Source organism: Pelodiscus sinensis, chromosome 6, assembly GCF_049634645.1.
Source record: "Pelodiscus sinensis isolate JC-2024 chromosome 6, ASM4963464v1, whole genome shotgun sequence".
NCBI classification, from domain to species: domain Eukaryota; kingdom Metazoa; phylum Chordata; order Testudines; family Trionychidae; genus Pelodiscus; species Pelodiscus sinensis.
In genome coordinates this window covers 100,039,497-100,059,205 of record NC_134716.1, presented here as the reverse complement: position 1 = coordinate 100,059,205, position 19,709 = coordinate 100,039,497, and the positions used below count along the sequence as shown (strand labels likewise).

The window sequence follows — 19,709 nt, the reverse complement described above, 5'->3', positions numbered from 1 at the left end:
CACCGTGGTAAAGTGTGCACAGCCATGTGCCGTGTGCAGATGATAATTTTGGTGGCAAAAGCTTTTCAGGTTCCATTTTGAATTGTCCCTCAGTCCACAAACTCCATTTTGAATCTGTTATCTATAGATGTTATAGTGTCCATATGGTGCACTGTTCAGGGTCAACAATAGAAAAGGATATTTTTCAATAATTCATTTATCTGGGCTAGGAGGAATACTAGAATTATTAAGAATGAGAGCCAAGGAGTTTCCATATTAAATTATATCACTGGTCCCTTAGGCCTGGGTGCTGAAGGTGCTTCCATACTCTGTGGCTTGAAGTGGTTTCCATCATATATAAGGGTACCATTTAGGGTGTGTGGGGGGGCAGCAGCCATGTGCTTTGGGATGAAGCTAGCTTTTTATCCCAGTCCCTGGACGCTAAGGGAGTGAGGGGAAAATGCTTACATCCATTCATTCTTCTCATATCTGGCTGGTGAAGGGAGCTCACCAGCACTTTTCCCTCATGGCTGTTGCTGCCCTTGCGTGCTCAAAATGACACCCTTAATCATATATAGGGTTTACTGGTTGGTTCAAGGGCTCTCGGCCTGCCCCTTCCTCCCCCCTCAAGTAGTGGAACCTTCATTTCCCCACCAAAAAGAGATTAAATGAGTAAGTAAGTCAGTAAGCCCTGACAATAACTCCCCTTATTTTGAAATAAGAAGTGGAGCATCCATACTTCTAAGCTCATTATTTCGAAATAAGGGGCCGGTTATTTCAAAATAATAAATCCTGCTTTCCAGGAGGAACTACACTTATTTCAAAATAGGTATTTTGAAATGGCAGTAGTGTGGACACTCCATTGCTGCTATTTCAAAATAACTCCCCAGTCATTCCAAGCAATTACTCTCCAGTGCTTCCTATGGCTCTAAGTCGAGGTAATGTGCCCACACTAAGGAACCCTGCCTGGGACTAATTTTGAGGCTTCCCTGTAGTGTGAACATTCTATTTTGAAATAGTTATTTCATGAGTTATTTCAAAATAAGTTATTTGGAAATAATTTCCTACTGTAGATGTGCCCTAAGTCTTTTGAAGGTGAAGTAGGGTAAGGCTCCCTACAAGAAGAGTTTTAAGACAGGGACAGTTTACTTTTGGAAATGATAGCCATGGCTAGAGATGGGTTGCTGAACAGGGAGGCCAATACTCTGAAATGGTACTGAGGAGGTTGGCTGGCTGGTTCTTACTTAGTCGTTCAGATTCCATACTGGCTCAGGCAACAGTACTGCGCTCATTCTAGTTTCCAAGTATAAATCAGAAAGGAATATTTCCTTTAAACATCAAATCACTAATACAATGAATATATCTCTGTGATAGTCTGTTTTAGCATGGCAGTTTGTGATTACGTATGTATATCACCAATGTCACATTTTCTGCAGTGCCCACCGTGGATGTATTTCAGATCTCTACGAAAGAAAGATTTGGGTTGGGACATCAGCTAAAAAAGTAAGTTCTGGAAGAATTGTAATATAATCTTGCTTAATGCCTTATTGTGATAACCATCTTATGTTAGTTCTTGCATTGTGTCAAGACACATTTAACAGATGGGTTGTAGCTCTCGTTGGGCCAAATAGCTCCTTAACTTCTTGTTCAGTTACAACGTTTTTTCTCCCATTTTCAAATTTCACTTTGGAATTGCAAATGCCACGGGGGATTTAAATATCCCCCGCGACATTTGAATGAACATGGCTGCCGCTTTTTTCCAGCTCGGGGTTTTGCCGGACAAAAGCGCTAGTCTAGATGGGATCTTACAGAAAATAAACCCTTTTCCGGAAGATCCCTTATTCCTACTTTCGAGCGCCGTCTAGACTGGCCCTTTCTCCGGCAAAACCCCGAGCCGGAAAAAAGCGTCAGCCATGTTCATGCAAATGCCGCGGGGGATATTTAAATCCCCCGCGGCATTTGCAATTCCAAAGTGTCTCATTAGCATCCCTTTTCCGGAAAAGGGTGCCAATGTAGACACAGCCATGGAGTTGGCACTTACAGCAACACTGAAGTAGACATGCTCGGACTTGGTACACAGTATCACTACTTTGCTGAGGAACGCCTGGATAGTACATTGTCAGACAGCAGAACTATCTCAAACTCCTTAGTGGTCTCTCCTTAGTGGTCTGTGTAGTTATCACCAGGGGGCAAGGCCAGCTGGAGGCTACTCTCAAACACAAGGATTCGAAGAAACTGCACCTTTTGGTGCATTGTTGGGTATGGTCATACATTTTGGAATAGAAATAACAAAAGTATTTCTTTTGGGAAGTGTGTAGGCAATACATGTCATCATCTCAGGCTTCTGGTAAATGACAAAAAATGTTGCTAGTTCCAGTGCAGAGAATTGAATTTATAGACATGGTACTTGACTCTACTGCAGCCATGGCATCCCTCCCCAAGACCGAATCAGGGCACTTTGCCAACTGTCCCTTGCCCCCTGATGATAACAAGGACATGTCTGCACATCCTCAACCATATGGCATCTTGCACTTAGGTGGCGCCTTTAGCCAGGCTCAAGATGCACCCACTCCAGTTTGGCTGGCATTGGTGTACTCCCCAGTGCTGCACCCCCTTGACTGCACAGTCACAATAACACTGCACATCCTCCATTTTCTGCAGCAGTGGACAGAAATACACAATCTCCTTACAGTTGCCCTTGTTCAGGCAATCCCAACATTCAGTGGAACTAGTTTTCAACATCTCAGCCCTGGGGTAGGAAGTTTTCCTCAGGGCCAGTGGTCCCAGAATGAGACAGCCCTCCACATAAACATCATAGAGCTCAGTGTGGTCAGAAACGCACGTGAAGTGTTCTTGCCTCACTTGCAGTGCTGAGTGGTCCGTGTGCTCACGGACAACGAGGCAGCCAAGTTCTTTCTATATCAGCAGGCAGGAAGGAACCACTCCACATCACTCTGTGAGGAAGCAATCTGACTGTGATTTCTGTGTCCTCCACCATATCTTGCTGAAGGCACCCCACCTTCCAGGAGAGCACAAGTTAATCACAGAGGCTGTGTCTACATTGGCATCCCTTTCCGGAAAAGGGATGCTAATGAGACACATCGCAATTGCAAATCCGCGGGGGATTTAAATATCCCCTGCGGCATTTGCATTTACATGGCTGCCGCTTTTTTCCGGCTTGGGGATAAGCCAGAGAAAAGCACCAGTCTAGACGTGATTCTCCGGAAAATAAGCCCTTTTCTGGAGGATCTCTTATTCCTACTTTCAAGTGATTCTACTTTCAAATAGGAATAAGAGATCCTCCGGAAAAGGGCTTATTTTCCGGAGAATCACGTCTAGACTGGTGCTTTTCTCCGGCTTATCCCCAAGCCGGAAAAAAGTAGCAACCATGTAAATGCAAATGCCGTGGGAGATATTTAAATCCCCCACGGATTTGCAATTGCGATGTGTCTCATTAGCATCCCTTTTCCGGAAAGGGATGCCAATGTAGACACAGCCAGACTGTCTGAGCAGAGAATTCTTATCTCACCTCTCAATCTGGAGGTTGCTCTTGTGGGTCTGGGTTTCTCCTCAAGTGGGCCTATTTGTGACACAAGGCAACACAGTATCCCACTATTTGCTCAAATATGGGCCTACAGGATAGTCTTTTGAATGCATTCCAGCCCCCCAATCACACCCACACCAACAGGTTCGGCTCCTTCGCGAGTCACTTGCAGCAGGCTCTGTGCCCATAGCCATGCTGCCATGACCTTCTGTCCCAGGACCACAGTTGTCTCCTTCCACCAGACATTCAGCTGTTCAATCTCATGATGTGGCTGCCCAAAGGCTGAGCATCAATTCAATCTCCCACCTTCCATCGGAGTCTCTCAGCAAAAAAAAATGATGCAGGAAAGGACTGGGAGCGCCCTATATAGCGCAGCATGTGTGTACCACTCCAGGGGGTGCTGAGACCCAGGCCCTCATAGGTACTACTAAGGAAAAATTTTCCAGCACCAGTGCATGTGGTGAGCACACATACCTATGTTGAATGGACATCTTGAAGAACACCAGTTGTGGAAGCAGCTAACTGTCTTTTCACTGAACATTATGCCAGCACCGAGCAAGCCAGAGGCAATGTTGGTTTCAGCAAAGCTGTATTACAAGCGTCACATCCATGAACTTCTACCTGCCTCCATTATTACTGCTTGGGAATCACCTAACGTGGAATGGTTATGAACAAGCACTGCAAGAAGAAAAGACAGTTATCTGTTCTATAATGGGTATTCTTTGAAATGTGTGTGTTGCTCATGTCCATTCCATGAACCACCCTCCTTCTCCATTGTCAAAGTCCTGGCAAGGAGCAACTACGGTCAAGAGAGCCAATGGTGCCCCTCATACTGCACCATATGTCACCCACTTCAAGGGGTGCCAGAGCCAATTCTCTATGGATACTACTGAGGAAAAGCCAGCACTGGTGCATGTGGCGAGCACACACACCTACCATGGAATGGACATGAGCAATACATCTCAAGAACAGGTAACTCTTTTTGGAAAATCAGTGAAATAGCCAGTTAAGCCAACACTACCATCCACTTTAACTGTACCACCAATACATCTCAAACATTAACACTTTCACAGTTTCTGCATCTCTATGACAAAAACATTTACACATTTTTCATATTTGATATAAGTGAGATGTTCACTAGTTTATAGCAATAATACTCTTTTTAAAAAATGTCTGAGGGGTAGCCATGTTAGACTGTAATTTTAAAAACAACAAGTAGTCCTGTGGCACCTTAGAGACTAACAACAATATATAGGTATCAGGAGCTTTCATGGGCAAAACCCACTTCATCAGATGATGAACTTTTTTTTTTAAAGAGTCAAATACTGGTCTCAATCCACCCACATGAATCTCTAGTTCTATATTTAGAATGAGGCCATCACGTTTAAGTGATAAATACGCAAGTGTTAGCTTTAAAATTACTGTGAGTTGGCTTATGTTTGTTTTTACCTCCTTCACAGAATCATGCAGACATTTGTTACACAGCAGTGGAAAAATAGCAAAGAAAAATCAAATTGTACGCACAACAAGAAAGTGTCTGACAAAAAGGTGAAATCCCCTCTGCATATCTTTTCTACATTGCGCAGGTAATACCAGGTGAAATGTTTTTATTATCACATGCAGTGCAGATTCCACAGTATTCTTAACAAGGTGAAATTTTGACTTTGCTCCAAAGAGAAGTGTTCTGTTTATATCTTATCTCTTGGGTGTTGTGCTCTCAGCTATGTAGGATTTCAAGAACTAACTAGAAAGTAATGCAGCTTCTAAGATTGTTCTGGGGCCAGGGAGGCATTTTCATGGCCTTAGCTTCAAAAGACCCTACTCAACAGGGCTGAGAGCCACCTTAGGCCCTGGGGCAAGGTGTGGGGAAAACTGGCTATGCACCCCAGAACAGGTGGGGGCAAGGGAGGAAGGGGTGGACCAAGGGCAGTCAGCTCTTAATGCCACCAAGATCACAGCCTCACCCCCCGCATTGCTGCGCAGAGCAGCACCCCAGCAACAATTCAGAGGGGGCCCAGGATTCCAGCTACTTCAGCAGCAGCAGAGAGCTCCAGGTCTCTCTGGATTGCTGGGGAACTCTATGCCCCTTTGAAATGCTGGGCTCCAGGGAAATTTACCCCTTTGTCCCCTACCACCCTCCATTGGAGGGCCTGACCCTACTCATCTTGAACTTTAAATTGCTTATTTTGTCCTATTAAACTTAGCTGTGTGCGCTATTATTAGTTTAGTAGACTTCTATTTTGTAAGCCGTAGTATCCTGCTAGTTTTACTGCTGTCCAAATTTGCTTTCCATAATTGTATTTTTCTTCACTTTCAGAAATTTCAGATATTTCAAGGAATTAGGGGCCTGATTTTTAGGGGTGCTGTGCATTGACATCTCCTATTGACTTTATTGGGAGGCATGCATGCCCAGCACCTCAAAAAATCATTCAACAAGACATGTAAGGCCCAACCCTAGATATACTTATGCACATAACTAACTTTCCTTGTGAATAGTCCTGGTGAATCCCATTATATTCATACAATCATGAACAAAGTTATTCGTGTGCCTTCGTGTCTCTGGGTCTTACACAAAATAAAAGAGGAAGATGGAATTGTGAGCCAGACATTTTCCCACTCTGTATCAAACATTCACGCAAGTTGGACCATGTAAAAAAAAAACCACTTTCTGGGGTTCAATTTTTTTCACGAATCAAATACAAAAGCCAGCCCAAGTTCCTCCCCAAAGACTATGTAGGCCAAGGGTTGGCAACCTCTGGCACATGTGCCATAAGTAACATGCGAGCCAATTTTCCCTGGCATGTGAGCCTCCCCGTATGGATCCGTACGCCGACCATACAAGACTGTCCCGATTTTAACTGGCATTGCTCCTTGCGCAGTGCAGTGGCCTTTGCTATCCCCCTCTCCCCACTGCAGAGCCCATAGGTGGCTCCATTGGAGCTTTGCTGGTGGGCAGCTGGGTTGATGTCTGGTGGCACGCATTTTCCAGACCACTCTGCCACCCACTGCACCATCACCGTGTGCTGTGTGGCCCCCTCCATTCCCTCATAGGACTACTGTCTCGTGGGGCCCCCGGTCCAGACATGCTGCCTCCTCCTCCTCCAGGCTGCTTGTTGGTACAGCAGCTGCCACTGCCACTGCTGGGGTGGGCTGGGTGGATCCAAGGTAAAACTTGGCGGAGGTGCTCCCAAACCTCCATGCCTTGGAGCTGTCACTTCAGCCCTTTTAGGGGCCATGCTGAGACTGACTGGGATGTTGTGGGGCAGGGCTTGGCTGGTGCATGGCAGGGCATGTTTGGGCTTGGCAGGTGCACTCTGTGCGCTGCCGCTCTCTCTCCCTCCGCCCCGCCCCTCCCCACCCCGCGGGGGGAGCAGCAGCAAGCCAAGTCTGGTGGAGAAGGTTGGGGTTTCTTCATCCCCCCTGCTGCATCGGGATCTGGAAGTGGGGGAGCTGAGCTCGTTCCTCCTTCCCACCTCTCTGGGGGAATGGCAGCAGGCTGTCTGGAGGCTTTTCCCACTGCAAAGGGGCGTGAAGCCAAGTAAGCATCCCCTCTCATGCCCAGACCCCCACACCTCAATCCTCCTCACTCACTCCTCTCCCCCTGCCAAGACTCTGCATCCCCAGTTTGCTCCAACATGCTCCCTTGCTTCTGCACCCTCCTTCCTGGATAGATACACTCCCTCCTGGACATATACCCTACCCCCAGCCTGTTCCTACACCCTCACTTGCTCCTGTATCTCCCCCCAGCCAGACACTTCCCCTCCCTGCACTCCAGCATCTACCGTTGCTCCTGCACCCTTCCTCCTGGCTACACACTTCATCCTCCCTTGCTCCTTCTCCCTCTCCCAGCCAGACACACTATGCCCAGCCTGCTTCTGTGCCCTACCTCCCACCCAGACCTTGCAATCTCTCCCCCTTCTGCACCCATTCTTATCCCACACACTGGCAGCCCAGTCCCGCACACTGAACCCCTCATTTTTGTCTCCACCCCAGAGACTAAGAGGGTCCATAAAATCCGCTAACTCCGGAACTCCAGAAAAGTAAATCTGGCCTATGGGAAGCCCTGAACCTCAGTTCTCCCTGTCCCTCACCTTCACCCTGTGGTAGCACAAAAGGAGTGAAGTGTCTCAGTTGGGGGACACATCAGTGAGGGTTGTGGGGTTTTGAGGAGGTTTTTTGCTTCTCACTTGTGCGGTCCCCAATTGATTTCTGTGGGTCAATGGCCCCCAACCCAAAAAAGGTTCCCCATACCTGCCATAAATAAAGAAAACATTGAAACCTTTTGTGTTGGACATAAATTAATATTTTACTTTATTTTAAATGAAGTATGATTAACATGAGAAATTTGAAACACGTAATCTGTTTAATAATTTAAATTAAATAGTTCTCCCTAGCTGCAGCTGGTTCAGAAAATATGGTCTCTGTATCCAACCTACCCCTGCCCCCCATCTTTCCCCCAACACACAGATCCGTAAATAGAAATGAATAAGTTAAATCTTGGCATGCCACTTCTGAAAGGTTATCAATCCCTGGTTTAGGCCATACGCTAAACCTCCTTTCTTTGTAGAGTACCACTCTAATCTCCATTATATGTATGTATGGTAATGAATCATTTACAAGAATGAGTCAGCATATTTCACTGAATATTTTCCAGCAGGATCACCATTTGCTAACAGTATGGGTAAACACTGCCAGCCTGTTAAAAGAGATTTCATTTCTCTGCTATGTGAGCAAACCGAAAAGGTTTTACTTTTGTATGAAAGATGGAAAAATAATTCAGGAAGATTTCATTTTGCCTGATATCAGATTTCTTAGTAATAGGTAAACACATTTTAAATACTGATTCCATAACATTAGAAAAATAATTCAGATCGTTGGAATGTTACTTCATTAATACCTCGATTCTTTGTTTTCTTGATACATGTATTAAGCCTGATTACCCTCTTACATTATGCTGCTCCTAATCCAGAATATGATGAAGTAAAACCAGTTGAAGTGAGAACAGATTCAGGCCAAACTGTCTTCTGCAAAATAATCAAATTATTGTGAGGTGGTTGTTTTGGGTTTTTTTTGTTCTGTTTTCTTTTTTTTAAATTGTTTCAGGTGAGATACATGTGAGTATCTGTATACAAGCTTTGTAGTAGTTATAAGAGCCCAATATATCCTGCAAATGTTCATAATCTATACAAGTTACTCTTCTGTGTGTTTATATGTAAAGTTGTTTGTTTATTGTTTATTGTTTTGTAAAGTTTTTTATTATTCTTCTACTAGATTTTCCCCTTGCTTATTTTTAAGGTCGCCAAGTTATCCTCCACCTGGCTGTGGTAAAAACAAATCAAAACTGAAATCGGAACAAGATGGCATCTCCAAAACTCACAAGCTGCTGAAAAGGACTTGTTCTAGCACAGTTAAGGCTGAAGATGTGTGCACCACAAAGTCTCACAGAACCTTTGGCCGTTCATTGTCTAGTGATCCCAGGGCTGAGCAGACCATGGCTATTAAATCGCACAAACTCTTGAATCGTTCTTGCTCAACAGCTGTCAAGCAAGAAGAGTGTATCACTCTAAAGCCTCAAAAACTCCTAAGCAGGCCATGTTCTGGGGATCCTCGATGTGAGCACAATAGCACCTTGAAACCCCATAAACTTTTAAGCAGGTCTTACTCCAGTAATCTTAGAATGGAAGAATTAGATGGACTGAAGAATCACAAGTTACTCAGCAAGTCTTACTCCAGTGCCCCTAAGTCATCCAAAATGGAGCTTTTCAAGGAACCCACGATAGCAGAGGGCAGGAGGCTCTCTCTTACCTCAGGTCTTATTGGTATCTTAACTCCATCTTCCTCATCCCCTTCGCAAGCTGCTGTGCGTAATAATCAATATTCTCTGTTTTGTTTGTTTTTCCTCTTGTTTGTTTTGTAAAAAGCACTAATATGTAAGTACTTCTCTAAATGCAGGAGAGATCTAACATTAAGGAAACAAATTGGGAATTACTTGTTTAGTCAATATTAAACAATTTCTTGCTCACATATGTATTTCTCATACTAGCTGGGACCACTTTGACCAAGACTGAGCTTTTATGTCTCCTAAGTAAGGAAGGGGCAGCATGCTGCTGCTGTGCCACAGGAGCAGATCAGTCACATAGTTCCTTCTCTGGAACTTCCCTTGCTACACAGGGGAAATAATCTGCCAGTGGACCCTTACAATATTAAGTTCCTCTGTATTCATGCCAGTCACTACATGGGAGGCAGTGGAGGTGCTACCCTTTACTTGTAGGCACTGGTTCAGGGGAAATTAATATTCAATGGTGTCTGCTTCCTCCAGAGCAGCAGTTCTCAACCATTTCTAGATGGGGACCCATTTTGACAATTCAGGAAGACTTGGTGACCCAGGGCAATTCAAAGAAATGTGTGAATGGCTCCTTAAGAGCCACCTGGGGAGACACTTGGAGACCCTTTTGAAATGTAATAGTGACCCATATTTGGGTCTTGACCCATAGGTTGGGAAATCCTGCTCCAGAGTCTATGCACAGACTGTTGATAGGGGTAAATTGAGCAGGGGATTGAAACCCATTTTCTCCCCTTACATCACTTGGGTAAGTCCTCTACATGACCGTACAGATGATGTTGTTTTAGATTGGGAAACATTCATTTTACTGAACATAGAAGATATACTTCAGTGTTCTATCTGTAACTGACAACTAAAAATAGGGAGAATATTAATGTAAGAGTAAGGAAGAGCCACCTTGCTTTCCTGTTTCAAGGTATTGGAAGGCAGCGCTTGTTGGTCTTACATATTAGATTAGGGAAGCTGGAGTCAGGAGACCTAGGTTCTAGTCACAACTTTACCATTAAATATGGTAATTCAGTGTCCCCACTTTGACAGAATTGTGAGTTCTGTGGTTGAATGGTGGTATACAAGTCTAAAATATTATGAAATATTCTAACTAATGAAATTGCAGTAGCAGTGTTTCAGCCTACTCTTAGAAAATTAGCCTAATACGTCATCTATGAGCAATTCTAGGTTTATTATCTAAAGGCAATAATATATTATGACTTACAGTACTATTGTATGTATTCCACTTGGTGGTTTCTATAACTTGTACAACCAAAATTAATGAAAGGTGAACTGAAAATCTTTATCTGCTGTCACCTATATTTGAGATTAATTTTTTCCTCTGTTTAGGGGCCTGAATAAGCTCCCACTTAAAATCAATAGAAATGATCCCACTAATTTGGTGTAATCAAAACTACTAATAAAAACAGTGTTGTTATTATTATAATGCATAAATATTGAGGGAAATCAGCCAATATTCAGTCAAGTGCAACTCCATTGACTTCAGTGGAAAGGCATTAATTTGGCACCTGACTTATTAAAATCTTGTCTCTTTTCTACTGCCATACTTGGGGTATGTATACTTGGTGTAGTGTGTAGGAAAAAGATACTTGGGGTTGTATATAGGAAAAAAAGCAGCAGGAGAAGTTAAAAAAAATTATACAAATAAGCAACTTAGTTCATCTTGTACTGGAGTAAAAAAGATGGACTGAGGTCAGGGGAGGGAGTTCCACACCTTAGTTGCTACAATTGCAAAGGTACCTTCCAAAGTAGTGTGCAATTACACTTCAAAAAAAGAAGGTCTGAGCATAGAAACTTGTGAGGATGAGATTCAAGGAAGAGGTTTCATGAACAGTATAATGGAAAGAGATTTTCTATTCTTATTTCGTTATTTTAAAAGTCATTTTAGTCATTCAGGTCTAAACACGTATGTGCATATTATGTATGTGTAGAGAAGCAGAATATATGAATAATAAAGAATTTTGTTAACTTTTAATTTAATTGCTTAAATGTTTGTATATTAATATGGAGTCAAAGCACCCGTGCTTCCTTTTGATATTAGAATGTTTGGAGTGTTCACAGATAAAACATAAACTCATTAAACAAGTGTGAAAAGAAAGAGATTAATTTATCTTGGCTAATCAATACAAACTAGTAATATTTCCAGATAACAGAATTGTTTAATCCATAGACTTTCATAGAAACCTACATCTCTTTTAATTAGTTCTAGCACTGAAGTTGCTCAACCTTTTTTTGTTACAGCCGAATTATGGTGCAAAATGCATTCCAATACGAGACCATGGCTTTCTTGTGCAGGTAGGATGTCATGCTTAATCCATTTTAGAAACACTTTGGGACATGAGCTGTCTATTAATTATTTTTAAGCAGATGTTATTGTTCTCACTTTCATTGTTCTCAGACTATTGAGTTTGCTGAACAGCGGATACCAGTGCTGAATGAATACTGTGTAGTGTGTGACGAACCTCATGTATTTCAGAATGGCCCCATGCTGAGGGTAAGTTGCATATGGCCTAATTATGAGATTCATTTTTAATATCTTAAATAGTCATTAACAAGAAAAATCTGTTACAAGATTCTCAAGTTATTCTGAATACACTATATCACAATATTTATTTGCATAAGATTTTTTTTTAAAATACACTAGGTTGAACAAGCCATCTCAAGCCAAATACACATTGATAACCTGTCTTCACGGGGCAGTGAATTACTACCCAGCCATTCCTGTATAAATTGAAGTTCAGGGAAACACGACAAGGAAGACAGCAGTAGTGGCCTAAACTCCCACACCTAATGCTCAAAGGACAAGAGTTGCCAGGATTTGTAAACCTATTTCTGGTGTAGGGGTCAGAAGAAGTCAGTAGCCTTGGGACCTGTACTGTGACTCAAGCAAATATCCCTCTGTGACAGGGTATACCAACCCTGTACTGGGCCTGTAAGGGTTAACAAGGCTTACCTGTCTGAGAGAGCTCCTCCTCCACAGCCCTGCAGGGCATGCTCCAACTGGAGGACTAGAATAAAGGCCAGTGGAGCAGTTCAGTCTGGGCTAACCACTGCAGATGAAGGCGTTGTTGCTGCCAGAGCTCAGGAGAAGGAGCAGCAGGCAGATGCTGCAGCGGAAGTCAGCCAGCAGAGACTGTCCAGGGAAGCTCCCAGTCCGGAGGAGGTGAGTGGGAAAGATGCCAACGACTGTGAACAGAGTAGGAAGTAGCTCAGGGTGGGAAGCTAGACTCCTGGGAGCTCAACATGTTGTGGGACGATTCCCCACTGAGCTAGTGGTGGGGCACTCCCACTACTGACAAGCCCTGGGATGGGACCTGGTGGAGAGAGAGGTCCCTGGTCCTGCTACCTCCAGACCATGTGACAGGGTGCTCCTGTTGATGTTGATGACTCAGTCACAGGTCCCTATTGCCCTGATAATGGAGAAAGGGGGTAGTGCGAGGCCTGTGGGCACTTGGGATGGTATACAGGGTGGAATACATATTACGGGGCCTAATAGGACCAACACTGTGCCTCAGCAGGGTCTGAGCATACCCACTCCATGACAACTGGTGGAGAATTTAAAGTGATCCCTTCTCTGAAATAATGGGAAGTGTGGAAGGACAGAATTGAGTAGCCAAGAAACTGAGAGGGAGGGGGGAAAGAAAAAAAAGGGGAAGTTTTGATTTAGTAATATCTATTAGACATGATGGATCTCAGCAAGTTTTTCAAGTGGTTGCTGGACAACCAGCAGAAGCAGGCTGTCCAACAGCAACAGATTCTGCATATGGTGACCCAGCAACAATTGCAGGCAACCCAAGCAGCAGCAGCTTCTGCTGAGGGGACTCACCACACAACAGCAGACCCAAAAGGACCAATGGATGCAGCAGATAATGGCTCTGTTATGGGCTGCATCACCTCCCCTCCCTAGCCCAGCTGAAGATGGGGCTGAGAGTGGCCCGATGGGGTTGCTCATATGCTCCACAAAGATCCCACAATGATCCTGAAGCCTACTGGGTGACATTTAAGTGGATTGCTGTTGTCATGGGACAGCCACCAGAATACTTGGCCACATTACTGGCACCTTACCTGGCAGGTCCTGCTCAGATGAAACTTGGACTCTGCGGGGTACTGGAGTACCTCTGGGTTAAGGCAGCTATATTAGACCAAGCTGGGATCAGCCCTGAGACATACCACCAGCAGCTGTGATGGGAACAGTATCCTCTGGGAGTCAGGCCCAGAGCAATGGCCCAGCAGATTCAGGATCACTGCTGGCAGTGGCTAGAATCAGACCCACGGATAGCAGAACAGACAGCCAAACTGGTAGCTCTGGAGTAGTTTGTGTGGATCCTACCTAAGGGCGGGAAAGTGTAGGTACAACAACACCTCCCTAAGACCTTAGTGGAGGCCATCTCCTTCATGGAGGACTATATGGCCGCTGAAGAGCCTGTGATGCCAGTCCAGAAACCAGGGCGCCTGAGAGCAAAGAGTAAGCTGCAAATTAGGGGACACAGGAAGGTAAATGGGAGTGCACTGACCTCCCAAGAGGAAGAATCGTGACAACCCAGGGCAACTCAGCTGTAGGAGTCCCCTAGGCCACCTAAAGGAGCCAGTGAGGGACATGCCTGCCCGAGAAGAGGTGGACTCTCCAGTGGATTGGGAAGCTTCCCCCCAGGAGATACCCCTATGGAGCTGAACAAGGGCTGCTGTTACCAGTGTGGCCAAGAAGAATATTTCTGGAGGGAGTGTCCCCTCATGGTCTGCACTTATGGGCAGGTGCTAGTGGCAGGATCACAGGCTAGAAAGAGACCCTACTAAGATAGTGATCCTTATCAGGGTTAATAGAACACCTACTATGGCATTGGTGGACTCAGGGTGCAGCCAAATCATTATCCCATTACCAGGCAAAAGGGAGGAAAATGGTGCAGCCTCAATGAATCCATGGGGACGTGAAAGTTTATCCCACAACCAAGGTGACGCTGTAGATCAGGCCATGGGGAGTATGTTGCCAAGTGGTGGTGGCTAAGAAGTTAGCCTACCCAGTGGTCTTGGGGAACGACTGACCCAACTTTACAGACCTCCTATGAGGTGAGTATGTATGGCCCAGTAAAAGGGAGGGGCCCAGCACACTCAGATGGCTCTGATAGGTCAGGAGCCACCAGATGACACGAGGGAAGGACCCTCAGGAACCCCGAGGACAGAGGGTTCCATGCCCAGGACAGTAGAGACACTGGTCGACCCTTGACAGGTGGGAATGGACCTCAAGTTCTGGCAGGTATTACTATGCTTAGTGCATGCAATACCATGGGCTGGGCACTTGGGGAGAGAAAAGATGCAACAAAGAGTAGCCTAATGGTTTTTTTTAGCCTCGAATACATCAGGATGTCCGCAACTTTTGTGCATCGTGCCCCGAGTGCCAGAAGACCAGTACTGGAGGAGTCCCACAGGCACTTCTGGTTCCGTTAATTGTGGTGGGGATCTGTTTTGAGCACATAGGCTTAGACCTGGTGGGTCCCCTAGAGAATAGTACTAGCGAGCATAACTACATCCTGGTTATAGTGGACAATGCCATGTGTTACCCTGAGGCAGTTCCCCTAAATCCACACCCTGTGACAAGACACTCCCATTGTTGCTATTGACTTGGCAACTAGGCCTTATTGTCTCAGTGACTGGGGCTGCTATTGGCTTGGCCAATGGGCCCTACTGCCCTGCAGGCAGGAGTGACCACGGACTTGGGCTGCAAGGCCAGGCTCTCATATGGGAGAAAGGGAGTAGTGTGGGTACTTGGGATGGTAGCATTCATAGGGTAGAACACATTACAGGGCCTGATAGGCTCAATGTCCTGCCTTAGTATACTGGGTATACCCACCCTGTGACACCCTCCATCTCATCTTCTCTGAATTAGCCCAGGGCTTATTTTCTGCACCTGGGAAGTCCCAGATGTCTAAATGAGAAAGGAGGCAAGAGAAAAGTACTGGAAACCAAAATCTTGGCCTAGAATCAAAAGGAGGTACTTTTTGGTACACGATCTCAAACAGCAGACAGGAAAACAACTCAGTTCATGAACCTGAGGTTGTGCCCAGTTCCACTGAGACCAATCCTGGGTATGAAATGAAAATTGATTCCCTTGAGTGTGGATGTATTGGTCCCTCACCTAAGATTTTTGGATACGTCCAAGCCAATGATTCTCTATTTCATAACATTAGAAGTTGTTGAGGTGAACAGAATCCTGATATATGGAAAATCCAAATGGCCAGGGCTGTACTTCATAATAAATGAGGACTTAATGTGTAAAATAATCAGACTATAAGAACAAGAACAGGAGCAGCTTCTAATACCTTGAGGATATCAAAGAGCACACAGCCATTGTTTGAAAGATATTTAGGAGTAGATAAAACACTAAACAGAATCATGCAGAGTTTCTTTTGGCCAGGAACCATATGGAGGTCTGAAGCTATTGCACCTCCTGTCTGAAATGCCCAATGAACACCTCACAGCCTCACTTATGAGCCCCATTGGTACACCTACCAATTATTGAAAGGTTAGCAATATACCACTGGAGAAGTTGGCCCACGGTCATTAATGTGTGCTCATTCTTCTGGGTTATACTACCCAATACACAGAGGCTCTACCCCTGTGAAATGCAATGTCCAGGATGTTAGCAAAGGAGTTAATCCAAATTTTCAGTAGGATAGGTTTACTCAAGGAGATTCCGACAGATCCAGGAACCCACTGTGTATCAAAATAGATGAAGAACATACGTGCAAATACAGGCCTTAGAAACCTCTGTCTATCATTTGCAGACTGGTGGCCTTGTGGAGTGCTTTAACAGGATGCTGCAAAGCATGTTATGGGAAGTACTGAGTTGAAATGGGGAAAAATTGGGATACCTTGCTACGCTTCCTAAGATTTCCTATAACAGATTTCTCAGGCTTCTGCTATATGTAAATCCCCTGCTATACATATTAGATGTTGCTAGAGAGGACTGGTAAGAAGAGCCCTGTAACGGGGTCCACCTGCTTGTGAGCGCCCCTCTGTGGCAAAGGGGTGCCATGTAAGGTCTTTGCCTGGTTGTCTTAAAGGTTCTGAGGTTAAGATCTGATTAGCCTGGGTACAGTGCTGTCGGTTTTTATAGTAGGCTTGTGGCCAGTCTTTGGCCACCAGACCTAGGCACTATCAAAGCTGCTTACTCCTGCGTTTGGGTCCTTGTTGGCTCTCTAGAGCAGATCTTTCCTGGGCTCAAAGTAGGGGAATTGGTAGGCTGGAGCTTCCTGAGTAACTACCTCGTCAATGACTGATCTGGGAATATGCTTCCCTCTGGGTTTCATCTTCTTTTTGACCTCTGACAAAATCATATGTGCTGGTTAAATATTCCAAATCTACTTTGGGGAGGGGAACCCCTTGCAAAAGTTCTTCTGAGTCAGAAGGTGTGTCTCCTTCTTCAGAAGGGACATCCTCTCCTTGCTGAGATGACACCTTCTGTGGCTAGGTTTCTCCAGCCAGATGAGTTTGGAGCCATGCTTTACCCTCTTTCCAACGCTGCTGGCAGGATTTCCCCACCTTCTCAGGGGAAGCAGGTCCTTCCCATAGGTCCGAGTTCACTACAAAAAATAGCTCCTCAAATATCTGGGGTGCTGGTTTCTCTGAAGAAGAGGGTCCAGTTGGTGAAAGGAGAAACAAGGGAAACTGTTACCAATCTCTACCAATTATAACCTTCCAGGGAAGGCATTTGGCTATGCCGATCCAAATCTTTGCCTTGTAGTCCTTCACCTTCAATTGGACCCATGCTTTGGGATAGGGGTACACATCTCCATGTACATAGGTCGCTTTTAAGGGGTGGTCATATTGGAGGGTGCTAAAGTCCAGCACTGATTCCCGAATCAGGGTTTGGGAGCACCCAGAATCTACCAGCCCAGACATCGTGCACCCTCCCTACCCCACAGTGACTTGCACCATGTAGGCCTTATGCTACCGATCAGGCTCCACATCACACCCACTACACGTTTCGGCAACACCACAGTCTAAAAAGTCACACTCCATAATGGGACAGGAGCAGCTGAGATATCCAGGCTTCCCACAGTGGAAACATACCAATGGTCCCCTTAGGTCATCTGGACGGCCACTCAACGACAGCCTGGGGAAGGAGGCCCCCGTTGGGCACGATGTTTGTGGGTGACCTCTCAGGGGACTTCATTTCTTGTCAGTTTGGGTCTCTTGGGCCCCTCTTTCCTTGCCCAGGCAGGGTCTTCAGCACTTTGGGTGAGCCAGTTCTCAGGCCAATGCCGGGTTGGTGTACTAGACCTATTCGCCAAAAGAAAATCTTCAGTGGTTTGGACTGCGGCAGTCTAGATTATGCTGTCACACCCAGGTCTGAACTGGCATGGGCAAAATCACTAGGTATTGCTCCAGGACTGTGGAGTCCATGATCTCGCAGGCACAGTAACTCAGGCCATAGCCAATGGGTGGCCCAGCCCTTGAGGTATTGGGCCACCACTCGGGGCCAAGCACCAGCAGGAAAAAGTTTGGAATGGAACCGGTGATGATATGTCTTGGGGCATATTCCCAGGCGATCTATCATGGACGCTTTCACTGTCCCATAGTTGGCTGCAGCCTCATCGTCCAACACTCAATAAGCTTCCTGAGCTTCCCCAGAGAGGAACGGTGCCAGGTAAGCAGCCCAGGTAGTTCGGTCCCAGCTGGCGGTCATGGTTATGTGCTCAAAGGTTATTAGGTAAATTTCTGGATCATCGTGCGGCCCAAGCTTGGCTAGTGGTATCCCAAGTCCTGAGTTTACCGGATTAGCAGGAACTGAAGTCACCAGTCATTGGTGTACTGCCTAATGAAACTGGTGTTCTTGTTGTTGCTTCTGTTGCTGGAGCTGGAACACCTCCAGGAATATGTTCTGTTGCTGTAGGGCCGCTTTCTGAGCCTCTTGCTGAGCTTCCTGCAGGGTCCTCTGTGTCTCTGTGGTGCTATGCTGCTGCTGAGCCAGCAGCCTCAGCAGTTCATCCATTACCCCTTGGATACAGGGGTGGCTCGACACGCCACTCCTGGTACCAGTGTAATGAAGTCCACCAACTTGTGAGCACCCTTCTATGGCAAAGGGATGCCACGTAAGGTCTCTGCCTGGTCGTCTTCAAGGCTCAGAGGCTAGGATCTGACTACCCCTTGTCCATGGTGCTGGCTTGTGGCCAGTCTTTAGCCACTGAACTTGGGCCTTGCCCAGGTCTAAGTTCAGCTCGTACTCGGAGCTGTCCGTAGTGCTGCTGGTCTCCCAGTCAGTATATAGAACTGCCTGGGTCGAGCTCCTGTGAGAAACTGCCAGGCCCTAGCCCAGCAGCTTCTTTTATACAGAACTGCTGGGTCCTGATTGGCTGCCACAGAGACAGCCACTTTATCCTGCTTAGAGGACCTCTTTTCTGCTCCTCTTGCTGGGATGGGGTGTGGCAAGGTGTCTGGCCTTCTGTAGGGGGTGTTGGGGCTTCGTCCACCCCATCACAAGTCCAATAAGGGAAGGAACTTCATAGAGTTTGTAATACAGATGTGGGACAGAATAGCTCAAGTCACCTCCATAATGCTGGAGCACAAGAAAGCCAAGAGACTTGTAACAATCATTGAGCAAAGGTTCAGAAATTCCAGATGGGAGGTTGGGTAAAGGTGCTGGTACCCACAGCAAAAAGCAAGCTGTTGGCCAGATGACAGGGAAGTTGACAACAAGTTCTGACAACCTGATCACCAAAAACAAGAGAAATTCTACTATGCCAATCTATTGATGCCATGGCATGACAGAGAAACTTAATATAGTCACCCTAGAGACACCACCCAAAAATAAACCCCATGGCTAGATAAAAATATTGCCAAAATTGACCCCTGAACTACATACAGAAGTCATCAAAATGATTGATTGGAACTATGATATGTTCTGAGAAAAGCTAGGAAGAACCGTAGTAGTCCATCACCACATCAGCAAGGATCCAGGAATAAATGTGAATGTTAAATCTTATTGGAACCCAGAAGCTAAAAGAGAAGAGATTATTGTTGAAGTTAAGGAATGCTGGAGCCGGGAGTCATAGAGGAGTGCAGCCCAATCATGGTCCAGCCCAGTCATTCTAGTATTTAAGCCAAATTGAATAATGAGATTCTGTAATAACTTCTGGAAAATTAAATGAACTGTCCTAGTTTTGTTCCTCCTCCATACCTCATATAGATGAATTAATTGGCAAGCTGGAAAAACCATGATTCCTGTATACCTTTCACATGATCAAAGGTTATTGACAATTCCCTCTGCCAAAAAAAGCCGAAGAGAAGACCACATTTTTAATGCCATAAGATTTGTATCAGTAAACCATCCACTCTTTG

At 45.5% G+C, this 19,709-nt stretch overlaps 1 protein-coding gene across 3 annotated transcripts in view; it reads left to right on the top strand.

Moving 5' to 3' along the window:
* Positions 1-19,709, top strand: part of PARP8 (poly(ADP-ribose) polymerase family member 8) — a 223,055-nt gene that overhangs the window by 165,992 nt on the left and 37,354 nt on the right. For all 3 annotated transcript variants that reach the window (XM_075932482.1, XM_025179680.2, XM_006139520.4), the window contains 5 exons: positions 1,416-1,482; positions 4,984-5,109; positions 8,819-9,383; positions 11,616-11,669; positions 11,773-11,868. In XM_075932482.1, the coding sequence (XP_075788597.1) occupies positions 1,416-1,482; positions 4,984-5,109; positions 8,819-9,383; positions 11,616-11,669; positions 11,773-11,868 (908 nt within the window). The remainder of the gene's footprint in view (positions 1-1,415; positions 1,483-4,983; positions 5,110-8,818; positions 9,384-11,615; positions 11,670-11,772; positions 11,869-19,709) is intronic.